Source organism: Scomber scombrus, chromosome 7 (genome assembly GCF_963691925.1).
Source record: "Scomber scombrus chromosome 7, fScoSco1.1, whole genome shotgun sequence".
NCBI classification, from domain to species: domain Eukaryota; kingdom Metazoa; phylum Chordata; class Actinopteri; order Scombriformes; family Scombridae; genus Scomber; species Scomber scombrus.
Genome location: NC_084976.1, coordinates 12,879,206 through 12,900,308, shown reverse-complemented (window position 1 = coordinate 12,900,308; position 21,103 = coordinate 12,879,206). Strand labels below are relative to the sequence as shown.

Here is a 21,103-nt window from a genome sequence, read left to right as displayed (position 1 = left end):
ATACGGTTGGATTTTTCTGTTTATTTCCACTGTCATGGACATGACTGTCACTTAGGAACTTATTAGGATCTTATTTCTTGCCCCCAGCCATCTTCTTACAGTCAAAACGGTCCTGAAAAGAATATTTTCATGTGGCTGGTTTGATCACCATTAATATTTTATGGTCTTGACCTTTGATAAGAAGTTGTATTTCTGTTTGTTCTTTTTGTACTTGACCTAGTTGTACATAATACATGTACAGTCCGTACAGTATTATGTGTGTATTTATTACATAATTTTACTCAGTGATTTTTGATAATGATACTGATTCATATGTGAGATTTGGTTTTATGGATAAATGTATGATTTTAACAGTTCTTTCAATAAAAGCTCACGTTGTCATCTTATTTTTGTGTCTTTCAGGTGGGACCAGAGACATTGGATCAGCGTTGACCAGGATGTGTATGAGACATCGCAGCATAGAGGCTAAACTCAAACAGTTCTCCATGTAAGGAACATTACACACTGCCTGTTTTATCCTCTATTCTTCTCTACTGCTGACATTTAGCATACAGGATTTTATAAGATGTATCCCTTGTGCTGTTTTAGTCAGACATGTAAGAGGGGTTGGGTGAGAACAGGGATTTCATTGGGGTTATCATGTCAATACATCCCATCATGGAGGCTTGGTCGATCTAAATAAAGAGCATTAATAGGAAGTTCATATGCCCAACAAGACCTTCCTCTCTTCACACACTACATCCGTTTTGCTTTCAAGTGATACAGCTTTCCTTATAATGTGATTTTTGAATTTAGAAAACTTTCAGCACGATAAGTCTTTTCAAACTTTCAAAGTAAAACATTCATGCAGTGTTTCCTTTATTAGTAGGTCAGTTAATGTACTTTGACCCAAGCTAGTCCTAGCAGTGTGTGAGTGTTAGTGTCTGAGTGAGAATACCCCTCGTAGTGGAACACCGGGAAAGAGACAATTTGTCTGGCAACACAAACATCTAGAATGTTTCAGTATAGTCACACACACAACATCTGTCTCTCTCTCTCACACACACACTCACACACACACACTACTCAGACAAGGGGCTCTCTAATTTCGGATGGCATTTCAGTAGAGATTCCACTTGGATCTCCATAGCAGGGGCTGTACACAGGGGGGCTGTGGTCACCACCCACCCACTGACACACACTTTGGGGAAATGTCTGCAAGAGGGGGGAAGTCTAATTTTAGTGTGAGGGACTAAGCCTGCAGCTGCCCAACTCTCACACTCACAGCCTCTTAAACACACACACACAAATACATCTTGGAAGACTGGCACAGTCGGGTAATGATTGACAGACATGACTGCACAAGCTTCTTACATCCTCTTGGACACACTGTCAGACATAAGCACATTTTTCTTTCTCTTTCTGTTATTCACCCTCTGTCCCTCTCTGCCTGTTAATAATTGACAGACAATAACATTCACCATAGAGATTTAAAGGAAAACCAGACCTAATGATTTTAATGTCGGACAGTCTGACTGCTGTTTTAGTCAGGTGACAAATATACTGGTAAACCCTGCAAAGTGAATCTGTAACATATGAAACATCATAAGTTAGTGGCTTGTATTTTGCATTTTCTCAATATTGAGTACATTTGTATAATTAGTTTTTCAGCCAGAAAATCAGTTAATAAAAATGTATTTTGGATAATCCATGTCACTATTGGTATTTATTTAAAACACTGGTTGGGTTTAGAATTTTTATAAGTGACACATTTAGATTTTAAAAGGTTAATCGTGAATATTTAGCTATAAATGATTTAATTGATCAAGCTGACCTTGGATTAGAAGTGAGTCACCTGCTGTTTTCACAGGGCCTTTCTGGAGGGTCTGATCAACCCTCTTCAAGAACAGATGGAGGAGTGGAAAAGAGGAGTCAACACGTTGGACAAGGACCATGCTAAAGGTGTGACAAACAAATGTAATCACACACAGCAAGAGAAACAACACACTGATCCACAAAACAGCTAGATTTAGCAAATTGCTAAATAATCTGGATTAAAGCATAGTGACATTCAGGTTGCCGTGCCATGTTTGCTTGTTCTTCAAGTAAGTGTATTAAAAACAGTACCTTAACACTCAGTTTCTGCACAGTTAATCTGATTTTGACCGTGTCCATGTGAAACAGAGTACAAGAGAGCTCGGCAAGAAATCAAGAAGAAGTCCTCAGACACGCTGAAACTTCAGAAGAAAGCAAAGAAAGGTAAAGAAACTTTTTTTTTCGTAATAGAAAACCAAACTTAGGTGAATTAACAGAAGTAACACCACTAAGGGCTGTCTATGCTAATGATAGTGGACACAAATCAAATCAAGTGAAACTGTGAGTTAGCCCTTGGTGAAATGGATCTCTCTGCCTCTAGTCTTTTTCTGAGTTTGCTAAAAGAGTAGCCTTATGATTTTTGGTGACCAGGCTATGAGATGCAGATTTTTTATTTTTTTTTCTGTATGGCTGACATGCTTGTACTAAATCATGTACCTGTACACCTGTAAACCTTTGACCACAGAGTATGAAATCCAGAAGATATATATCACAATATACCTTGTTATATTTAATGCTTGCATAAAAACTAGTTCATGATAAGAATTATATAGTATGGCTTACTAAACCATTGAAATATATCCATGTCAGATCAGAGAATTTGTTCTTTTACGCGCCAGATGATAGTTAGATGTGGTTCGCATTGAACTATTTGGGGAATCTTGTAAACTTGAATTATGTTTACCTGAGCTAGTTGAGCAGTAAGCACCTGGGCTTTGGTTGTCAAATTACGATAAACATGTTTGATTATAGTGTCCTGGATTAAAGACTCTCATCTGCAAGAAGTCTGCTTTAAGGACAAAAGAAAAAGTCCTGATTTTCCTTTTGATTATTAAAATAATAAAACATGTCATATTTTATTTCAAATCCGACAATGGGAAAATGTCCAAATTGGATAAATGGGATTTTCATTTGACAGCAGTGATGTGTGTAGAAGTTTGTCCTTACTGATTAAGACTTGTGCAGATTTTGTAAGGCTAAACATTACCTTACTTGGTAAACACTCAGAGAGGGCAGGGGATTTTTTTCCCTCTGCAGTTCTCTTGGCTCAGGTTCTACATACGCATTCACCTACCTAGAGGAAAAACTAATATACACAAAAAAGGAATTAGATTAATGTGCTTCCTGTATATTTTGCAATGTTGAGAGTTTCAGGTTTGAATAAGTGCATGTTTCAAATTCCTTAAGTCAACAGATGGAGGAAGAGATGCAACAAACCTGCACAAAAATGAATCAGTGCTTCTTCTAACTCTTACTCTACAGAAGATTTGTTAATTTTGGTACATAATTTACAGTGTACAGGTTGTACAGGGGTTGAAATATTAATACCTCTACAGAAGACTTGTGTCGTTCCCCTACAGTTCTCTGCATTCAACTAAGTGCTAGTTTAGACACTGTGGGACTTAAGGTAGTAAGATTAATCATTCAAATTTCTGCTATATGGTTTTATGTCATTTTGCTCCCCTGTTATTTTAAATAGTTTGATATTGTTCAGCAAAGTAATACTTTAATTTCGAAATAGATTGACTTCAATCTAGTTCAGTACATTAACCAATCCACAGACACACACAAGTCTACAACTTTAGGACATAATTCATTGTTTAGTGCTGGCACTCTTTCAGTTGACTTGGATGTTTTTCCTCTCCCTGTCCCCATGTGGTTCTGATACCATCCGTCTCCTTATGCTGCACTGAAGCTGATATTATAGGTAAGTCAGTCTGTGGAGTTAACTATCTGTCCAGGCTGTTGTTTATGCTATGATGTCTAATTAAGTATATTAGTTACACTGTGAAGTCTGTTATCTAGTCTGAATCTAGTCTGTTATGCAAATAATCGATACTGTGGATGCTGCTAAATGTTGGTATGCTCAATTTTCCTCTATGGCTATTACATCCAAAGTTTACGGTCTATGGTTACCACAACCTATTGGAATAGTCAGATTCATATTATGCTGCTTATGAATCTGTTGTCCCATGTAAGTTTTTACCTAAGGATAACAGAGACCCAGAGTTCATCCTTTCTACTGTGACTTCCTCTGCTTCCTCACCTTTGTCTTCTTATGGATTCTCTTGTTCACACAGCAGGATGGCCTAATTATCAAATAACCCAGATGTTCGTAACCTCTGGAAGTAATAAGGTGTTCCTGAACACTTCATTAGAGAATTTTTGTATGAGATCATTTAAGTATCACAGTAGTAGTATTAATATGCTGTAGGCTGACAGCGAAAGAGCACAGAGAATGTAATAAAAGGAAAGGAGGTGAAGTGGAGGCTTATGTAGGCATGAGATGCACCCGGGTCTAAACTGGTCTAGCACTTTCTACTGACTGGACTAATGTAGTGTCATGTTAACTTCTAAAGTTTTAAATCATTTTTGTGGTATCCACCATATGTTTTTTCTTAGTTGGCATTGTTATGTCCCTTTTGCTCTTCACACACGCACACGCACACACACACACACACACACACACACACACACACACACACACACACAAGGAGAAGATAAAGACATATTACTGCCGTCATTTGGCAGAAACTGAGTTAAGTAATTGTTCCATTTTCTTCTGCATCGGAACTGAATTTTACTTTGTTTGGCAGCCATCTTTCATCTATCAGGCATTTTGGGGATTGTTACCTTGATGTTAGGGTCGACAACATCCAGAAGTAAATATCTCACATAGAGTCGAGTGCACCCACGCATACACACACACACACACACAAACACATTAAAATTTCCATCAGGGGAGCCCAGAGTGCTGATGTGTCATTCTGCACCTGGCTTGCCAAAGAAGCCTTTTAAACTCACTGACCTTCATATCACAGAAATACTCACAAACATTTAATCAAATTTATGTGTAGGTTGCTTAATGTAATCATAGTGCTTAAAAGAAGAGCACTCCATTTACACACACAAATAGCCGCCCATCTGTCTGCTTGTGTTATGAGGATATATCAGATGTTTGATATGTGTCTTGTGAGGGTGTTTTTCTGACCCAAGACCCCAGCCTTGCTAAGAAACAGCCTATGACTTCAACCTAATGTAATCATTGGTCATGTGAAAGTTACCAGTTAATCTCATTTGTGTGTGTGTGTGTGTGTGTGCATGTATCTACTTGTGTGCAGACAGTGGGCCATTTCGACCCCCACCATATTCATCTTGGCTCAGTCACTCAATTTTTGGCAAGTTAAGTTTGAAAAAAAACAACCTTAGACTATGAATGAGTAAAAATTCTGAAACTCTTGGTTGATTTTGTGTTTATAACCTCAAAATTTGTGATAAGTAATAAATTGTATAACAACTATTTTGACCTTATTAATGGCAGAAATGACTTGTGAAAGATCTCTCAGGCTGGATTTGTTTACAATGCAGTGTGTGACCCTTGACCTTAAATTGAACCTCAGTGTTAAAATGTTGTTGAGGATAAAAGAGGAAGTAGTAATCAGGGCCTTGTCATTCACATAGTTCCACCAATTTATAAATTATGGCACACAGGACAGGAATGCGTACAAACCGAAGAATAGCCCACAGCACAGACAAAGTTGTGACATTCAGCTCTTAACAACCAGTCTGCTTCCCACAAGCTGTCATTTCATGTCAGGGCGTGCCTTCATTATCTGACATGAGCACAATGTACAGTATGATTTAAGTTCCCTTGTTGTGACTGAATTATGTGGATTAACTAAGAGAAAAACATTAGTATTCTTATCCATTATTTAGATATACTTGTACTATAACTACTCAATTGAAGGAGGCACCTCATAGCCAAGCGTGCATGACAGTAGTGGTACACAGTAGCAAATGTGCGTCCCTCTATCATGGCCCTTACATCACCACTGATGTCTGTCCTAGCCTGAGTGAGTAAGTAGTATAGCTTTTGGTTGAATGTTGAAAATAAGTTTCATGCTTTATATGTAGTCAGTTGAAAGTAGTTGATCGTATTTACCATTTATGGTCATTTTCCACAGGAGTACTATAATTGTCACGTGTGCAAACATGGTTTAAATTGATGATCTCATAATTCACTTTCAAAGGACTCAAATATCACTCTGTAAGCCTTAAGGAAATCAGTTTTGCTGGTGATTGGCAGAAAAGATTAAATCTTATCCTTGCAATTGAATGATTCAAGGAATAAGGCACTTTTTGATGGGTTAACCAACAGATGTACAGTGTAGATGTGGTGGTAACGTGACACTGATTGTGATAATGATAATCACTATTCAAGCAATAGCAAAAAAAGCAGCAAAGAAAATATTTGACTTTCCCTCTGTCTCAGACAAAGTTCCTCAACTTATAGTAGCATCTTTCCAAAACCACTTTGGTCATGTTGAGAATACAGTCTGCCAAGACTTGAACTAGTAGGAGAAAACCAGCTTCCTCATTTCACTGCATGCCAGGGAGACACCACAGAATTTCTCATTCTGGGGCCTGAAAAGCTACTTTGAGGCCAAGGGAGTCCTCCAGTTTAAAATAAATTTTAATCATCTCAAACCAACGTTAAAGAAAATCTGTTTGGAGTGTCAAAGATTATATATCCTTATTAAAGTATCACTGAGCTTTACAGCAGAGTCTACAGTCAGTGAAAACATAATTTGTTATCATTGCGCACACTGATCATTTTGCTACCAAAAGTTAGAATTCTGTAGTTTCACCCTTTGCAGTTTTACCTCATGGATGCACTTACACATACCTGTCCATAGTCATCAAACAGCTATTTACATCTGTAGATTAAAACATTATTTGAATGGCCAATCCAGTTTGTGAATAATTTCCATGCCAAGAGATGGAAAAAGACTAATTTTGCCTGGAAGGAAGTGAATAATAATGAGTTTGATCCTGTAGTGGAAACCAAACTAATGAGTGAATCCTGTCTCCTTCAGGCATGCATAGCTCTCCACAAAACCTCACAATGTTGTTGTGTACTACCACTGGATCCACATGAGACTGAAAATATATACAGCAGTTTGGACTACAGTCTATTTACTCCATCATAGTCTCCATATTAAATAGCAGGAACTGCTATAAGCTCACCATAGCCCACATTCCTCTGAGTTCAGCGTCACAGACACCAAACCCAGCTTGCTAAATTCCCTTTATATGGAAACTCAGTTTGTCTTATTTTGTCAACAACCACAAAATTCTGTGAGTGCATACATTTGCACACTGCCCCATATTATTTCATTTTGTAGAGTTGGTATACTCAGTGGCAGTACTTCTGCAGATTTTAGTCAGCTGCAAATGTACTATGTCATCAATTTATTTACCAAAAATTTTAAAGATAGTTTTTGGTATTTTGGTGAAAACACTTGGGCAGTTACGCTAGACTGAACTTGTCTAGACTGGAAAAACCTGTCAGGCATAATTACACTTCTCCTCACTTTGGATACAGACACGGTCCTGGAACTTCATCCACCCAAAATTTGTAGTTAGGACATATATTTGACAACTTCACATGATATCAACATTCATATTGTTATTGAAGCAATTAGTCACTTCTCATTAATGTCAGTTTTGTAATACTAGTGGCTCTATAATGATAATTTCCATTTAGTGTGGTCTTCCATCAACTTAGTCCTTAGTCCTTAGTGTGTGTGTGTGTGTGTGTGTGTGTGTGTGTGTGTGTGTGTGTGTGTGTGTGTGTGTGTGTGTGTGTGTGTGTGTGTGTGTGTGTGTGTGTGTGTGTGTGTGTGTGTGTGTGTGTGTGTGTGTGTGTGTGTCTTGGCAGTCATTGTTAATTGTCATTTTTAATGTGGTCTAGCAGGCTGATGGAGAGATAAAGCAGTGGAAACATAGCTTCCCCACATGCTTCACCATATACAATGAATAAAGTGCAATAACATAGAAGAGAAGAAAGAGCTGATGGCTTGTCCTCAAGTTAAAATGCATATCCTTATGTTTTACATTTGAGGTGAAGATTATTTCTCTTTGTAACTCTATCTGTGTGTCTTTACCACTGCTTTGCATGATATAGGGACTGAACAAAAGGCGCCAGTTCATTATCTTTCTTCAGACACAAGAGCAGGCAGACAGACCACAAAGTTGTTCACTGTGGGTTTAACCTTGGTGTATCAAAGTCAAGACTGTGTGTATATGTTGGTGTGTAAAGAGTACTTTGAGTGGTTTGATAATGCTCTTGAGACTCACTGCATGTAGTCTTAAGCAGTCGCCAGAAAGAGGGCTTGATTTGGCTTTGGGGTATTCTCTGTTAACGCACAGTGCATGCAGACACATATGTAGAAACACCCAGCATAAAGACACACACAGTGCTGAATAACAGGATAACCTTGGGATTGTGATTGTCCTCAAACATTTACAGATTTGCATATGCAAACACACATAAACACGTGAGGGCCAGATGGTCTTGGGGCTACCTTGCACACACAGTGTTACCATGTCTAGAAACACACACACAGTGTTACCATGTCTAGAAACACACACACAGTGTTACCATGTCTAGAAACACACACAGTGTTACCATGTCTAGAAACACACACAGTGTTACCATGTCTAGAAACACCCTGGTTTTGAAGTGTTTAACAAAGAGTAGAGTAGAGATAGTCAGAAATGGCTCTCACTTTTGGCTATTTTGGCATAATAGACTGAAGTTTTCCAAGACAAGCAACAGATTAGCATAAAGAACAGGAGATAGATAAAAGAGACATGAAACACTTCAACGACAAGAGTGGCCCTTCATGTGGCAGTGATAGCCAAAAGTTAGTTGGGACAGTCAAATAGTAGCATTGAAGATAGCAGTGCCCACAATGAAAGATATAATGTATAGCAGTAGAAACAGTCCAAGACAACATGCTCCTACTGTTGTGAGATGATCCATGCATGTTATTGGAACATTATTCTGTAATTTATGCTTTAAAACAGGATGAAAATAAAATAATACGAAGTGATCAAGTTCATCTCACGCTAGCAATGTAGATTTGTAAATAGACCAAGCTTGTGTTTCCTTATGAGTTTATTTGAACTAGTGATTTAATACATTTCTTTTGTGTGTTTGCATTTGTGTGTTTGTTTCGTGCACAAGGTCGTGGTGATATCCAACCCCAGCTGGACAGCGCCATGCAGGATGTGAGTGATAAATACATTCTGTTGGAGGAGACAGAGAAGCAGGCCCTGAGGAAGGCTCTTATAGAGGAGAGGCAGAGATTCTGCTGGTTCGTAGCCATGCTGCAGCCTGTAGTGGTGAGTACAGCGGGGGCAGAAGGAGAGAAACAAACATCAGATAAGCACTCAGAGAGCAACAGAAAGGGAAGTGTAGAGTCATCTCACTCTTCAGCAGCTTTTTTTCTGACAAGCCCAGAATAAGCCATGTTAGGCCCTCAGCCTCATCATGCTACTTATAAATGTATATTTCTTTCCCCAGACAATCTTAAATGAACCTGTTTTATCCTATCACTGCTATCTAAATAGTGACTGATTTCTCTAAACTAATTTTTCCTCCCGAAAGTAATTCAGATTGTCTCCATTTTCTCTGCCATGTTTTTTTTCAGGATGAGGAGATTTCTATGCTGGGAGAGGTCACCCATCTCCAGGGCATCTCTGATGACCTGAAAGCCCTGACCTCTGACCCACACAAGCTTCCTCCTGCTAGTGAACAGGTGAGGAAAAACTTCAGGCAATCTGTGGATACTTGAGCAAAATGAAAACAACTGACCTTTATCTCACTGTTTCAGAGCATGTCCTTTTTGCTCTATATGCCATATTTTTGTATTATTTGTAGGGGGCTACACTCCTTAGATTAAATGTATCTTTGTTCAGTACCTTATGTCTTTGTGAGTATGACAAATATTTTCTTCCCTCAGGTGATTTTGGACCTAAAGGGCTCAGACTACAGTTGGTCGTATCAAACGCCACCCTCATCCCCCAGTACCACTATGTCCAGGAAGTCTAGCATGTGCAGGTAGGCTTCAAGGACCAATCACAAGACTCATAACTTGAACATAAGTGAAAGGGAGGCGTTGTCTTTCAAGTATACACTAACCAATCGGACCCTTAAAATCTTTTTGTGATCTAGGGTTCTTCAAAATGACATTGACTGGAAAATTAAATTACTTGAGTTATTTTGGTCACCCAGATCACCAGATGAAACTGTATACATAGTCTATATTTGGTGAAATTAGAGATTATATTATAGAGTGTACATACAAAGGATCTACTGAAATCTGCAGATCTGTCTGTAAAACTTCATCAGTAGTGATGAATCTACTTGGGAAACAGCTTACATCATTGTAAAGGGGAGGGGAACAAGGACAAAAACCTTCAACAATGTTGCCCAGTCCACGTCTGCCACCCAGTGGTGGATATGAGCTCTTATTCCTCATTACTTCTTTTCAACTGATAGTTTGAAGTTCACCTCACTGCGAAATGAAGTGACACTGTCAAAGAAAAAACTGCATAGAGTTGTTTTAATATACAGGCCTGTGTGATAAATATGTATTTAAAAAAAAAAAAAACAGGATTGACAAAAAGTGCAGTTTTTGTAACATAGCTGTTCAGGCCATGTGTCATAAACTCTGTCCTCCCTGCTTTTTATGTTTCTTAATGATTTTTCCTGAACTGTTCTGGTTTCAAGAGAGATATTTTATGACTGGATTATGTATTGCTTTGTAGCTGTCAATTTTGGGATTGTGGGTGTTCTATGATTGAATCAACCTCAAATCAGCTTTAAATTATATGTTATTTCACGATGATGTTTAAAGGTCTTCCAGACTGTGAAAACATTTTTAACCTGCTATAGAGGAACAATTTAAGAGTCATATTTTTCCAGATACAGCGTTTTTCATGTTACAGTGCAATGCCAATGCTTATTATGATCAAAAAAGCACAAATTCACAAATCATTGTGAATAAGCCGCAAAAAAAATCTGCTTTGCAAATTATGAATTTTAGCTTGTATGTGTTTCTGTTTATGCATGATAGTGTAGTACCTGATAGTTTTGTCTTATACTTGTGTGGTAAAAGTAACTGTTTCCCATAAGTTACTTTTTACAATTTTGTCAGCTTTGTATATAATTTAGCCCATATTGTGTGTATTTTTAATAGGACATAAAATCCTGTGATTTCCTGCTTGTAATTATCATTATGATTTTGCGCCTCTTCAGTTGGTTTGTTTTGCTGTTTTGACTGGATTGGACTCAGTCACTGCCTGCTGCATCTTGGTGTGCTGTGTTAATTGTTTCCCACCCTGTCTCCTCCACATTCTCCCCCAATCCTCTGCCTTCATTCCTTCCCTGCTATTCCTTTTTTTATCTCTTCTTTACCCAACTTTCTTTCCTCAATCCATGTCTTTGGGTGCACCTGATTCTCTCCGCCTATCACTGCCAAACCTCTCTTTCATCCCTCACTCCCTCCCCTTTCACAGTAGTCTGAACAGCGTTAACAGTAGTGACTCCAGGGGATCCAGCGGCTCTCACTCTCATTCTCCTTCCTCCTCTTCTTCCTCCTCTACCTCACACCACCTCTTCCACCACCATCAACCCCGCCATCGGTACCGTAGCTCCACGCTTCCCCAGCAGGCCCCGGCTCGCCTCTCTAGCATCTCCTCGCACGACTCGGGCTTCATTTCTTCATCGCACGACCAATACACATCGTCCAAGTCATCGTCACCTATGCCAGCTGAAACAAAGGTAAGAAAAACTCTCAACTACTTAGATACTTAAGTATGTGCGCATGGTTGAGACGAGACTATAAAACCACATATGCAGTATGATTTACAAGTCATTGTAGTGATAGACAGAGAAAACCCCTCATCAGCAATCCACACAACTCTTCTCTCACACATCACCCAAACCACTGTGAGAGGCAGTTGGCTGGCAGGGCTAAGTTTATGTGATCATGGTGAAGTCATTTCACTGCTATTATTATAGTATAACTGCTCAGGAAATTAGTCTGCTTCCATTCTGGCCCAGGGCAAAACAGGTCAGCCTCATCCTGCTATTAAAGAGTCGACCGCTGTGACAGACTGTGGTTTGGTTCGACTTGCAGAGGCTTGTGTGTTGTATTTTCATGAAATGCATCAAAGTAAAATAACATGTTAAAAAAGACAACAGTGTGTTTTACTGGCAGTCAAGAGTGTGTCTCTATCAACAAGTCTCATTCTGTCACTTTTATCTAACAATCTGACACGGGGGTTGAGATAATCATCAGTGAGATAGTCCAGGGGGTTGTCTGCTTGAGGTTTGCGGTTTGACATCAACCATGAGAGCGGCTGCACTAGTTTTTTTGATGTTTTGTTAGCACGCCAGCAACCAGAGTTCCCCTGTCCAGAAAACACTGGTGTCGTCAGATTTCCAAGTTTTTATGATGCAGTGAAGGTGGTTTGGCAAGTGAATATCTGACCCATTTACAGCACCGTCCCAAGAATCAGCCTTCTCATGGCCTTATTCTTGGTGTAGTTACAGTAGTTACTGTTTGAAAGAAGAAGACATTGCAAAACAGGACTCTTTAACCCAGGGCCAAACTACTAATATACCATTTTAAATATCAATTGATGAGGATACTTTCTAGTCATTCCACACAGTACAGAGATGTGTCTATGCTTCCTTTTAACAAAGCTCCAACACCTCTAATGTAACACTGCTGACAATTAATACTGGTATGACTCCCAGTGAACCTTCTATACAGCTTCTATAGTCACTTGGCTGTATTCCTGACTAACTGCTGAGAACTGTGGAAAAGTTGCTTCTGCTCTCTAACAAACTGCTTCTCTCTGCTTCTCTCTGTCTTACCTGCTGAAATGTCTGTGTTTGCACATTTTCCCCTCTGTACTTCTCTATCTCTCCCTCTCCCTCTCTCTCTCGCTCCCTCTCTCTCTCTCTCTCCTTCTGGTCTCATCCCACTGCCTGCTTTCTTGCGTGCTGCTGCTGCTGCCCTCGCTGTCCCAGCCTTGTCCCAGTTCCAGATCCTCTGAGGTGTCAGAGACTGGGCAGCTTCACAGTGACTGCAGCAGTGACCCCCCCTCTCTATCTGCTGCTGCTGTTGCTGCACCTCAGCACACTACTGACAAGGTGAAACACACTCATCCACAATCAACGCTTCACCTCTTCCTAATAAATGTTTGTATTGCATACTTAACTTCATACTTGGCTGTACAGTGACTTTCGTTTTTCCACACTGACAATAAAACACTGACGAGCTGAAGGAACGGCAGTGTATGACAGTCAAGGACAGCTCTGAACCGGCGCCTCCATCAATTTTTCATGCTCATTTAGTTTAATGTATTTAATTTGCTTTGTTTTTATGTGATGAATCGCTTATCATTTTTGTGTTCCATTTGAGTGGTTTGTCCCAAGTGTTACAGTCTTTTGCATTTTGATTTTGCACTATTATTTCATTTCAGTAATTTATCCCATTGTGTTGTTTGTTTTTCCTTTCTTTTTGTGTCTGCCTGTTATCATTCCTCCTCCCACTGACACACACATATCCAGTTGTCCAATGGTTTTGACCACTACAGTCCAGCCAACTCCCCCTACCTGCATAGCAACGGGGGGAGTTTGGGGTCCAGCTCCGGCACTGCCTTCCCCTTCTTCCCTCCGTCCTCTTCATCCTCCACCTCCACCTCCTGCCCCACTCGTTCATGGTCACGTCCCGCCTCAGCACTGCTGCCAGACTTCCCTCACTGCAGCATGATGGGCTCACCCATGGTGCCTTCATCCCAAGTCCCCACCTGGAAGGTTTGTTTGTCATCTTCATCTCGATGACCATCTTATCCCTCCTCCTCACCAACAGTTGGTTCAACATGCGAGATACTCTTGATTAGTGTGTAAAATATACTTTTAGCTCATTAGTTTGTTTCTTTTATACTCCAGTAACATCTGCAGACCTAAAAACCAAGAGGTGAACTGAATCAGGAGATTCCATCATCAGAAGCACATCATTGAGAAATATAAATGTGAAGTATAAGTACAAAAACACTGACATGTCATTCTTTATAGGACTGGGCAAAGCCAGGGCCTTATGACCAGCCCATGGTCAACACACTGAGGAGGAAGAAAGACAAGGAGACTCCAGCTACAGTGGACAGTAATGGTAGTATGAGCAGTGACAGCAACCCTGCGTCCATCTCAACCTCAGTACCAGCTCCAGCTGCGCTACAAACACAGAGCCCAGTGGAAGAGAGGAACAGGACTGTGGCTGCACCTCCCAAGGTCAGTTTTAGTCAGCATCTCCTACTGTCCCTCTGCTTTTTCTTCAGCAGGTCTCACAATAACACAGATTCTGGTTAATGACTCTTGTTGTAGATCAAGCTTTGAGGCAGGCATTCATTCATTGTTTGGTTGTTTTTGTCATTCAGAATTCTTAATTTATTTTTAGCACATGTTCACTTTTTTGTTGTTCTTCTCTGCTGACTTTATTTCTATCTCTGTATCAGTATTTTTATACTTTCCATGTACACTCAATACTAGTAATTATTATAACAGCAACCTGTGAGAAGTGTGCGTGACTAACTGGTCTCCATTAAAGGGGGTCCATATGGATGCAGACATTCTTTCCACTGTCAGCTTTATGCTATAAAATTTTAGTACTGCAGCTGTTGCAAATTCCTATAAAAATGTTTAGCGACTCAATTACGTCATTATTCTACATAGACTGGATGAGGTATATTAACATAGGCCAGTCTACATGTTAGGCCATTTACAGTGTGTTGTTTAAGTTTCAGGTGACCTTAAATTCAACTTCCAGCAGGCCAGTGTTTTTTTCAGACCACATGATTGAGCCTCTCACCGCTAATGTTCCTACTTAATGACTTTAACAAGTTGTACCTAATGATTTTAATGACTTAATGAATTGTATCTAGCTGTATTCAGACAGTCAGACTCTCAGACTCTTAGACTAAATCTTTTTATTTTCATTGGTTGATTGCTCCAGGCTGGTGGAATTGAGGTTCATGAGGAATTGGCCCTGGCCTTATCCAGAGGTCTAGAGCTCGACACTCAGAGGTCCAGTAGAGACTCCATCCAGTGCTCCAGTGGCTACAGCACTCAGACCAACACACCCTGCTGCTCTGAAGACACTATACCTTCACAAGGTAACAAACTTTTTGTAAATCAGATGATCACCAGTGCAAACTGTTTTGTTATGTCTCAGTGTGTCGTCACACTGACCTCTCTGTTTTTCTGTGTGTTGCTTCCAGTATCGGACTACGACTATTTCTCAATGGCTGGGGACCAGGAGCCTGAGCAGCAGCAGTCTGACTTTGACAAGTCTTCCACCATCCCCAGAAACAGTGACATCGGCCAGTCGTACCGACGCATGTTCCAGACCAAACGGCCAGCCTCCACAGCCGGCCTGCCGAGCACGCAGGCTCCCTACCTTGGACAGGGGGCCTACTCATCAGGACCCTACCCCTCCACACCTGTCCACACCGGAGCTTATCCCTCCACACCTATCCACACGGGGGCTTATCCATCCACCCCTACAGGTACAGATTGTAGTTATAGTGCACAGATGTAGAATTATTTTTTAAGTTTTCATGTTTGAGTCTGTATGTGGATTATTGTTGTAAGGCATCATGTTTAATGTAAGTAATTCTACTTTAAACACACTTACATAAATGTATAATTTAATACCTTATCAGAATAGTTTTGTGTTTGCTTGTGCCTGTTTCTCTTTTTACATTTCCTTTTTGTTGTACTGTTCTTGTTAAGGGTGTGGCTGAAAGGTGTGTTATTTCTAATTGATTAATCATTTTTGTTTTATAATTACAGGCTCCTCTTGCTCAGGTCAGGGATTTTATTCTGGATCTAGTTCTCATAATGCCTCTGGCTATTATTCTACAGGCCATGGTCCAGTTATCGTCACCCCTGGGGTTGCCACAATCCGTCGCACTCCCTCTTCAAAACCCTCTGCTCGCCGCGCAGGCTCAGTTGTTAGTACTGGCCCCATCCCTATTCGTACGCCCGTCATTCCAGTAAAAATCCCCACAGTGCCCAACATGTCAGGAGCAGTTAATGGCAGCAGGAGTGCAGAGGAAATGAGAGGTGGAGGAGAAGAGAGTCCAGATTCTCCGACGTTGGCAGGAGGAGAGGATGCTGGTGCACTGCCTATGATGTCTTGGAGTGGTCAGGCCACGACCAACCCTCCCACCATCCCATCGCCCAATCAGCTGACCCAACAGCACCTTCAGAGTGAGATGGGAGAAGACGAGGCAGGAGAAGTTGGAGATGGCAACATGCTGGTAGCTATCCGCAAGGGGGTCAAGCTCAAGAGAACCCTCACCAACGATCGCTCTGCACCACGCATTGCATGATGACAACAACACAACACGCAGACGAGAGTCATAAGAGACGTGAGCTCATGGCACAGGCATGAGGCCCCCCCTTCATTGTGTTTGCAAATGGGGTCAGAGGCTTTAGAAAAATGTGATTTACAGAATCATATGGCTTCTTTGTTTATACAAGAAGTCTATTTCATCTATTTTACACAGATCTCATTCTGTGAATTTTCACCTGTGAGAATGCCTTACTACACAAGCCCTCTGTAATGATCCAGAGAGGGAAATATATTCTATTGCTCAGGTGTTGGGTGCCAACCAAGTATTTAAGCACTAAGATCACATCTCCTTATTTGGTTTGTGATGCCTCAAAAATGATGTAAAGGTAGTAAAAAGATTTGTTTGGAGCCAAAGTGGATCATAGTTCCCACTTCTGGTATATCCTTATATGGTAATTTGAGTAAACAAGATAGGACCTGATTTCTTGCATAGGTCCTAGAATAAAGGATTTCAGCACTAAAAAAGTTTCACAAATCTGAGTCCTCATCTGTGTAATTAAAGTGTACAACATAAGGAAATCTTTTTGTTAATAAATAACAAGAGAAGGAAAGAGCAGGTTTATAGAACAGTATGTTCATTTCTTTAAGAGGACAGTAAAGACGTATCCAGTATTCCCCTTTAAGCAGGAGGACAGTATGTATGCCTCCTCTAAGTGTAGAATAAACACTGTGTATTATATGTTTAAAAACGCATAGTACCATTGTGGGACAACTAAACATTTAAACTGCTGAGTGACTCTACGGGAGCAAGTACGACACAGCACCAAGAGAGCAATACTCAGGTACACTTGGAGGTAATGGCTCAGCTGGTCAGCTTTAGTTTGCACCATTTGGCTTCCCTCCAACTGAACTGACTGCTTACTCGGAGGGACGCCTTAACAGCTGCAAACTACTGCTGTGTTGTCAAAGCTGTCTTCCATCCATAATACTCAAATACATAGTACTTGAGTTGTCCCTATGTCACTATGGACAGGAGTATGAATAATAAAGAGAGCTTCTGTAAAAGCAAATGGACTGACAATGTGTTGCAGCCCGAGGTTCATCTAAGAAGACTAAAGCCTCACATGGGTGATGCCATCATATAAAGAGACACTATATCTTAGGTTCTTTTTTGTGTTAACTCTTGTAGTATTTACGTGATTTGTAAATCATTTTGCACATCTCTTCATCTGAGAAGTGTGTCGTTGTTTCTCACACTCTGTATCTACCTGTATTTCCACCTCCACAGTGCCAGAATCATTCAACTTCACTCCTTTAACCAGAATGCTTATTTAGTTTCATTTAATAATCAATGTTGAATTTGGAAACCACTCACCTGGTTTTATTTTTGATAATTTTTTCCATTATGAATCTCACTTCATCTGTAACATGTACATGTAGAGCTTCGTAGAGCTACTCAGTGATCTATGTTGATAAGGTAGCCATTACGTTATATAAGCTCCTTATTTTTTGTAGCTTGTATGTGCCATCTTGCAACCTGTTGCGCATTGATTGCTTATAACACTACTAATAAATGTTAGAGTACACATGTGCCATGTTAAAACTCCACCTTAATTCAAATTTATATATATTAGAAAAACATTTTATAGAAGATAATAAGGCAAAATATTTTTTGATGTTTTGAACGTTGTGAGTTATCCGCAGTAATTGGTGATGCCAAACTGTTTTTATTTGTCTGGTTGCTGTTATTATTGAGCTTTTCGGTTGTCTTCTAGCATGTATGTCCACCTTTTTTGATTACTTCAGTTTCTACATCTGTCATCTGAAGTCATTTTAGCTCTAATTTTGGTGTTTTATATTTAGCATCAAAGGCGACAAGGAAACAAATCCGATATATAAAGCTTTGTAACCCTAAAAACTAAGAAACCACATAAAAACCCTCTGTATTATGTAAGAAATACGTCATTATAGGTAGGTATAGGCTTTTTTTATTTTACAGGACAAAAAGATGTTTCAGATATGAGGCTTTTCCTCACACTGCAGCATTGTAAGACTATAGGCTATAAGAAATTTGTATTACTTAGGGATAGTCTGTATTTTAATTTGCATTTCAGTTCAAGCACTGTGAGACCATGGCTACTACAAGATTTATCAAACTGTAAATATTATTTAGCTGTACAAGTTAGTCCAGGAACTCACACATTTAATTTATTTTCTTTCTCAGTCTTTAAATCTTTTTCTTTCTCAACCTATCTCTATTTTTATACTTATATAAAATATCAGAGTCATAGAGTTGTTGTTGTTGTTTTTTTGTTTTTGTTTATCCACACATGATAATTTGTTGTAAATCAGATTTTAAGCATCACTGAATTGTTCTTGGCTGTATTTTTATGATTCATTTAAGTCCCTTATTTCACTCACATGTGCAAAAACTGCATTTTAACGGTGCTGTCTGATTTAAAAGTGGCACGCAGCTACACTGAAGTGTGTTTGTTTGACCTCCAACAGAAGCTCACATGTTTTTGCTTCTTCACGGAGAAATTTGCATCAGTATTATGAGTTCAGTTGAGATAGAATGTTTTCTTCAGATGTCAAATACTAAAAATTCTTTGGCAAACTGAGGACATTTGCCGGAACATAACGCAACATGCTACATTTGAGCTGTTCCCTGAGTGTGATCTGTGTTAAAAAGTTAAACTGTACTTACTGATTGATTTGAGGTAAAATTAATTGTAAGTAAACAGCTGATCTGGTAGGCATCTGTCTTATAAAATTTAAACAAATGACACGATGGCCATAATGTCTGGCCTAATCTGATCTGAATTTCCCAAAAACATCTTAGCATGTGAATCCAGTTTGTGCTTTCATACATAATGTATCATCTCTGTGCCAGACTTAATCTGATGAACAGGGGATGCACCACAACCCTCTGACAAATCAGATACCCCCGTACTGTTATATTTCAACACAGTAAGAATATTATTGCTTATATACTGTGGAAAACAGCATTAAATTCACCAGATCATTGATGATGTTAATGTTTGGGATTTTTTGGCCACCCACTTGTCTTAAATGTGTATTATCAACTTGTAATTTCCATATTTAAATTGCTAGCATAGTAAATATATATTATATCAGAGTTGCCAAATGTCAGTATATCCTATGAATAAGAAGTTTATAGTTTGTGAGGGTTTGAAAGTGTGGTTAAAGCTGGTTTTTAGTTTAGTTTTAGTTTATGTCCCCCCCTCTGAGAGAGTTGACCTCTCTGTGTGTCCCTGTACAGTTCAACAGGATATGATGCAGTTCGTGTCAGAAAGTGAAAGGTTGTTATTTTCTGTGTAATGACAGCTTTAGCAATACAATAAAAATATAAATTTTGCTTCGGCTCGCTGGCCTCTTGATTGTGCAAGTGTGTATCCTCTGTGTGCATCAAGACCTCCTTCTTGCTACAATGCTTGTTTTGTTTTCCTGAGGGTTTCATTCTGCTGGCCTAAATTTCACATTCATTGCAGAATGTCTTGCTGACTTTACTGGAATATTTTATCTGAAATTTGTCTTGTCTTTCACATACATAACACAATAAACATTTAACAAAACATATACTACAGACATATTTACATATTACATCTGCCATGATGGACAATAATGGTCCTGATTGATGAACTCACAGTAATGACCAGGAACAAAACTATGACAGTAAAGCTTTCATTTGCAATTTCAGTATCTTTTTTTATTCGGCTCATATTGTTTATCTCAAGAACCCTTGAACTCAGTACAGAGTCATTGAATCCGCCTTATAAACAGATAATGTGTTTGCTTTTACCACCAGGGGTCGCTCTTGCCCGAGCTTTTCCAAACACTTCTATCCTGGTTTATAGCTTTTACTGAAATAATGCATCACTTCCCATCCTTAGAGGCCTTGAAGCGCTGGTTTAATCAATGAAAGTACAACCAAAATAATAAATCTCCCACTCTGTAGCCGAAACCCGCGACATAAAAACACGAAAGAAGCATTAAATCACAGGTTTTAAACAAACATTTTCCTCCTGTGCCTCACATGAGGCTTCCTCCTCCTCCAAACAAAAAACTTCCAAATGGTGTCATATTTTCTGTGGGTGTGGACTGTAGTCTGGGTGAAGGGGAAGGAATGAATACAACAGACACTCCTTTCACACTGGGGAGTACTTATATAGGCTACTCCTTTATACTGCACAATTATTTTTATTTATTTTTTACAGAAAATGACCCTTAAATAATAGCTTATCTCACTTTATGAGCATTGGCACCTCATGGCATCATCACTCATATTTCAGTTATAGCAAGTTTATCAACACCAGCGATGAGGATTTCAGTGCACAGTGTGGTTTTCGTTATGCCAAACGCAAAAGACGATGTATGAATAGGCTACAACAGGCTATATGTGCTGGATGTGCGTACGTCTGTCGGTGCCGTCAGCGTTACGTACGGAGGAAAGCAGCTCTGCTATTGGAAAATATTTTCGGGCTGTGCTGGCCCTCCCATCCGCCTCACACCATCCTGCCAGCCAGAGGTTACACCAGCTTACAGACTTACGGTTGCAAAAATGTGATTTTGCGCAAATAGGCTATACAGCCGATGAGGTGTTTGAGGTTTTGAGCGTCTATCTACAAAAATCGCATAAATAAGAGACGTATGCCTCGCAGCAGCTTGTGTATTTTCAAGGTTTCCTCTGGAGGTTGTTGGACGGGACAGCGGAGCATCGACTGAGGTGCGTCCGATAAGACAAGTTGCAGTTTGATTTTGGACATTTCCTACTTCATCCTTCCCCGTAG

General features: G+C 39.7%; 2 protein-coding genes across 8 annotated transcripts in view; both read left to right on the top strand.

Annotated features, from left to right (window-relative positions):
- LOC133983688 (protein MTSS 1-like) overlaps positions 1-19,671 on the top strand; it is a 55,548-nt gene extending 35,877 nt beyond the window's left edge. For 2 of the 7 annotated variants that reach the window (XM_062422849.1, XM_062422855.1), the window contains 14 exons: positions 403-487; positions 1,850-1,941; positions 2,164-2,238; positions 3,770-3,781; positions 9,107-9,264; positions 9,573-9,680; positions 9,885-9,982; positions 11,443-11,707; positions 12,965-13,087; positions 13,508-13,753; positions 14,015-14,227; positions 14,949-15,108; positions 15,214-15,501; positions 15,788-19,671. In XM_062422849.1, the coding sequence (XP_062278833.1) occupies positions 403-487; positions 1,850-1,941; positions 2,164-2,238; positions 3,770-3,781; positions 9,107-9,264; positions 9,573-9,680; positions 9,885-9,982; positions 11,443-11,707; positions 12,965-13,087; positions 13,508-13,753; positions 14,015-14,227; positions 14,949-15,108; positions 15,214-15,501; positions 15,788-16,329 (2,465 nt within the window). In that variant the 3' untranslated portion in view covers positions 16,330-19,671. The remainder of the gene's footprint in view (positions 1-402; positions 488-1,849; positions 1,942-2,163; positions 2,239-3,769; positions 3,782-9,106; positions 9,265-9,572; positions 9,681-9,884; positions 9,983-11,442; positions 11,708-12,964; positions 13,088-13,507; positions 13,754-14,014; positions 14,228-14,948; positions 15,109-15,213; positions 15,502-15,787) is intronic. The other 5 variants (XM_062422853.1, XM_062422851.1, XM_062422854.1 and 2 more) reach the window with 5 other exon arrangements.
- Positions 19,672-20,851: 1,180 nt separating this feature from the next.
- tmem65 (transmembrane protein 65) overlaps positions 20,852-21,103 on the top strand; it is a 34,029-nt gene continuing 33,777 nt past the window's right edge. The window contains exon 1 of the mRNA XM_062422856.1: positions 20,852-21,039. The gene's annotated coding sequence lies outside the window, so the exon portion shown is untranslated. The remainder of the gene's footprint in view (positions 21,040-21,103) is intronic.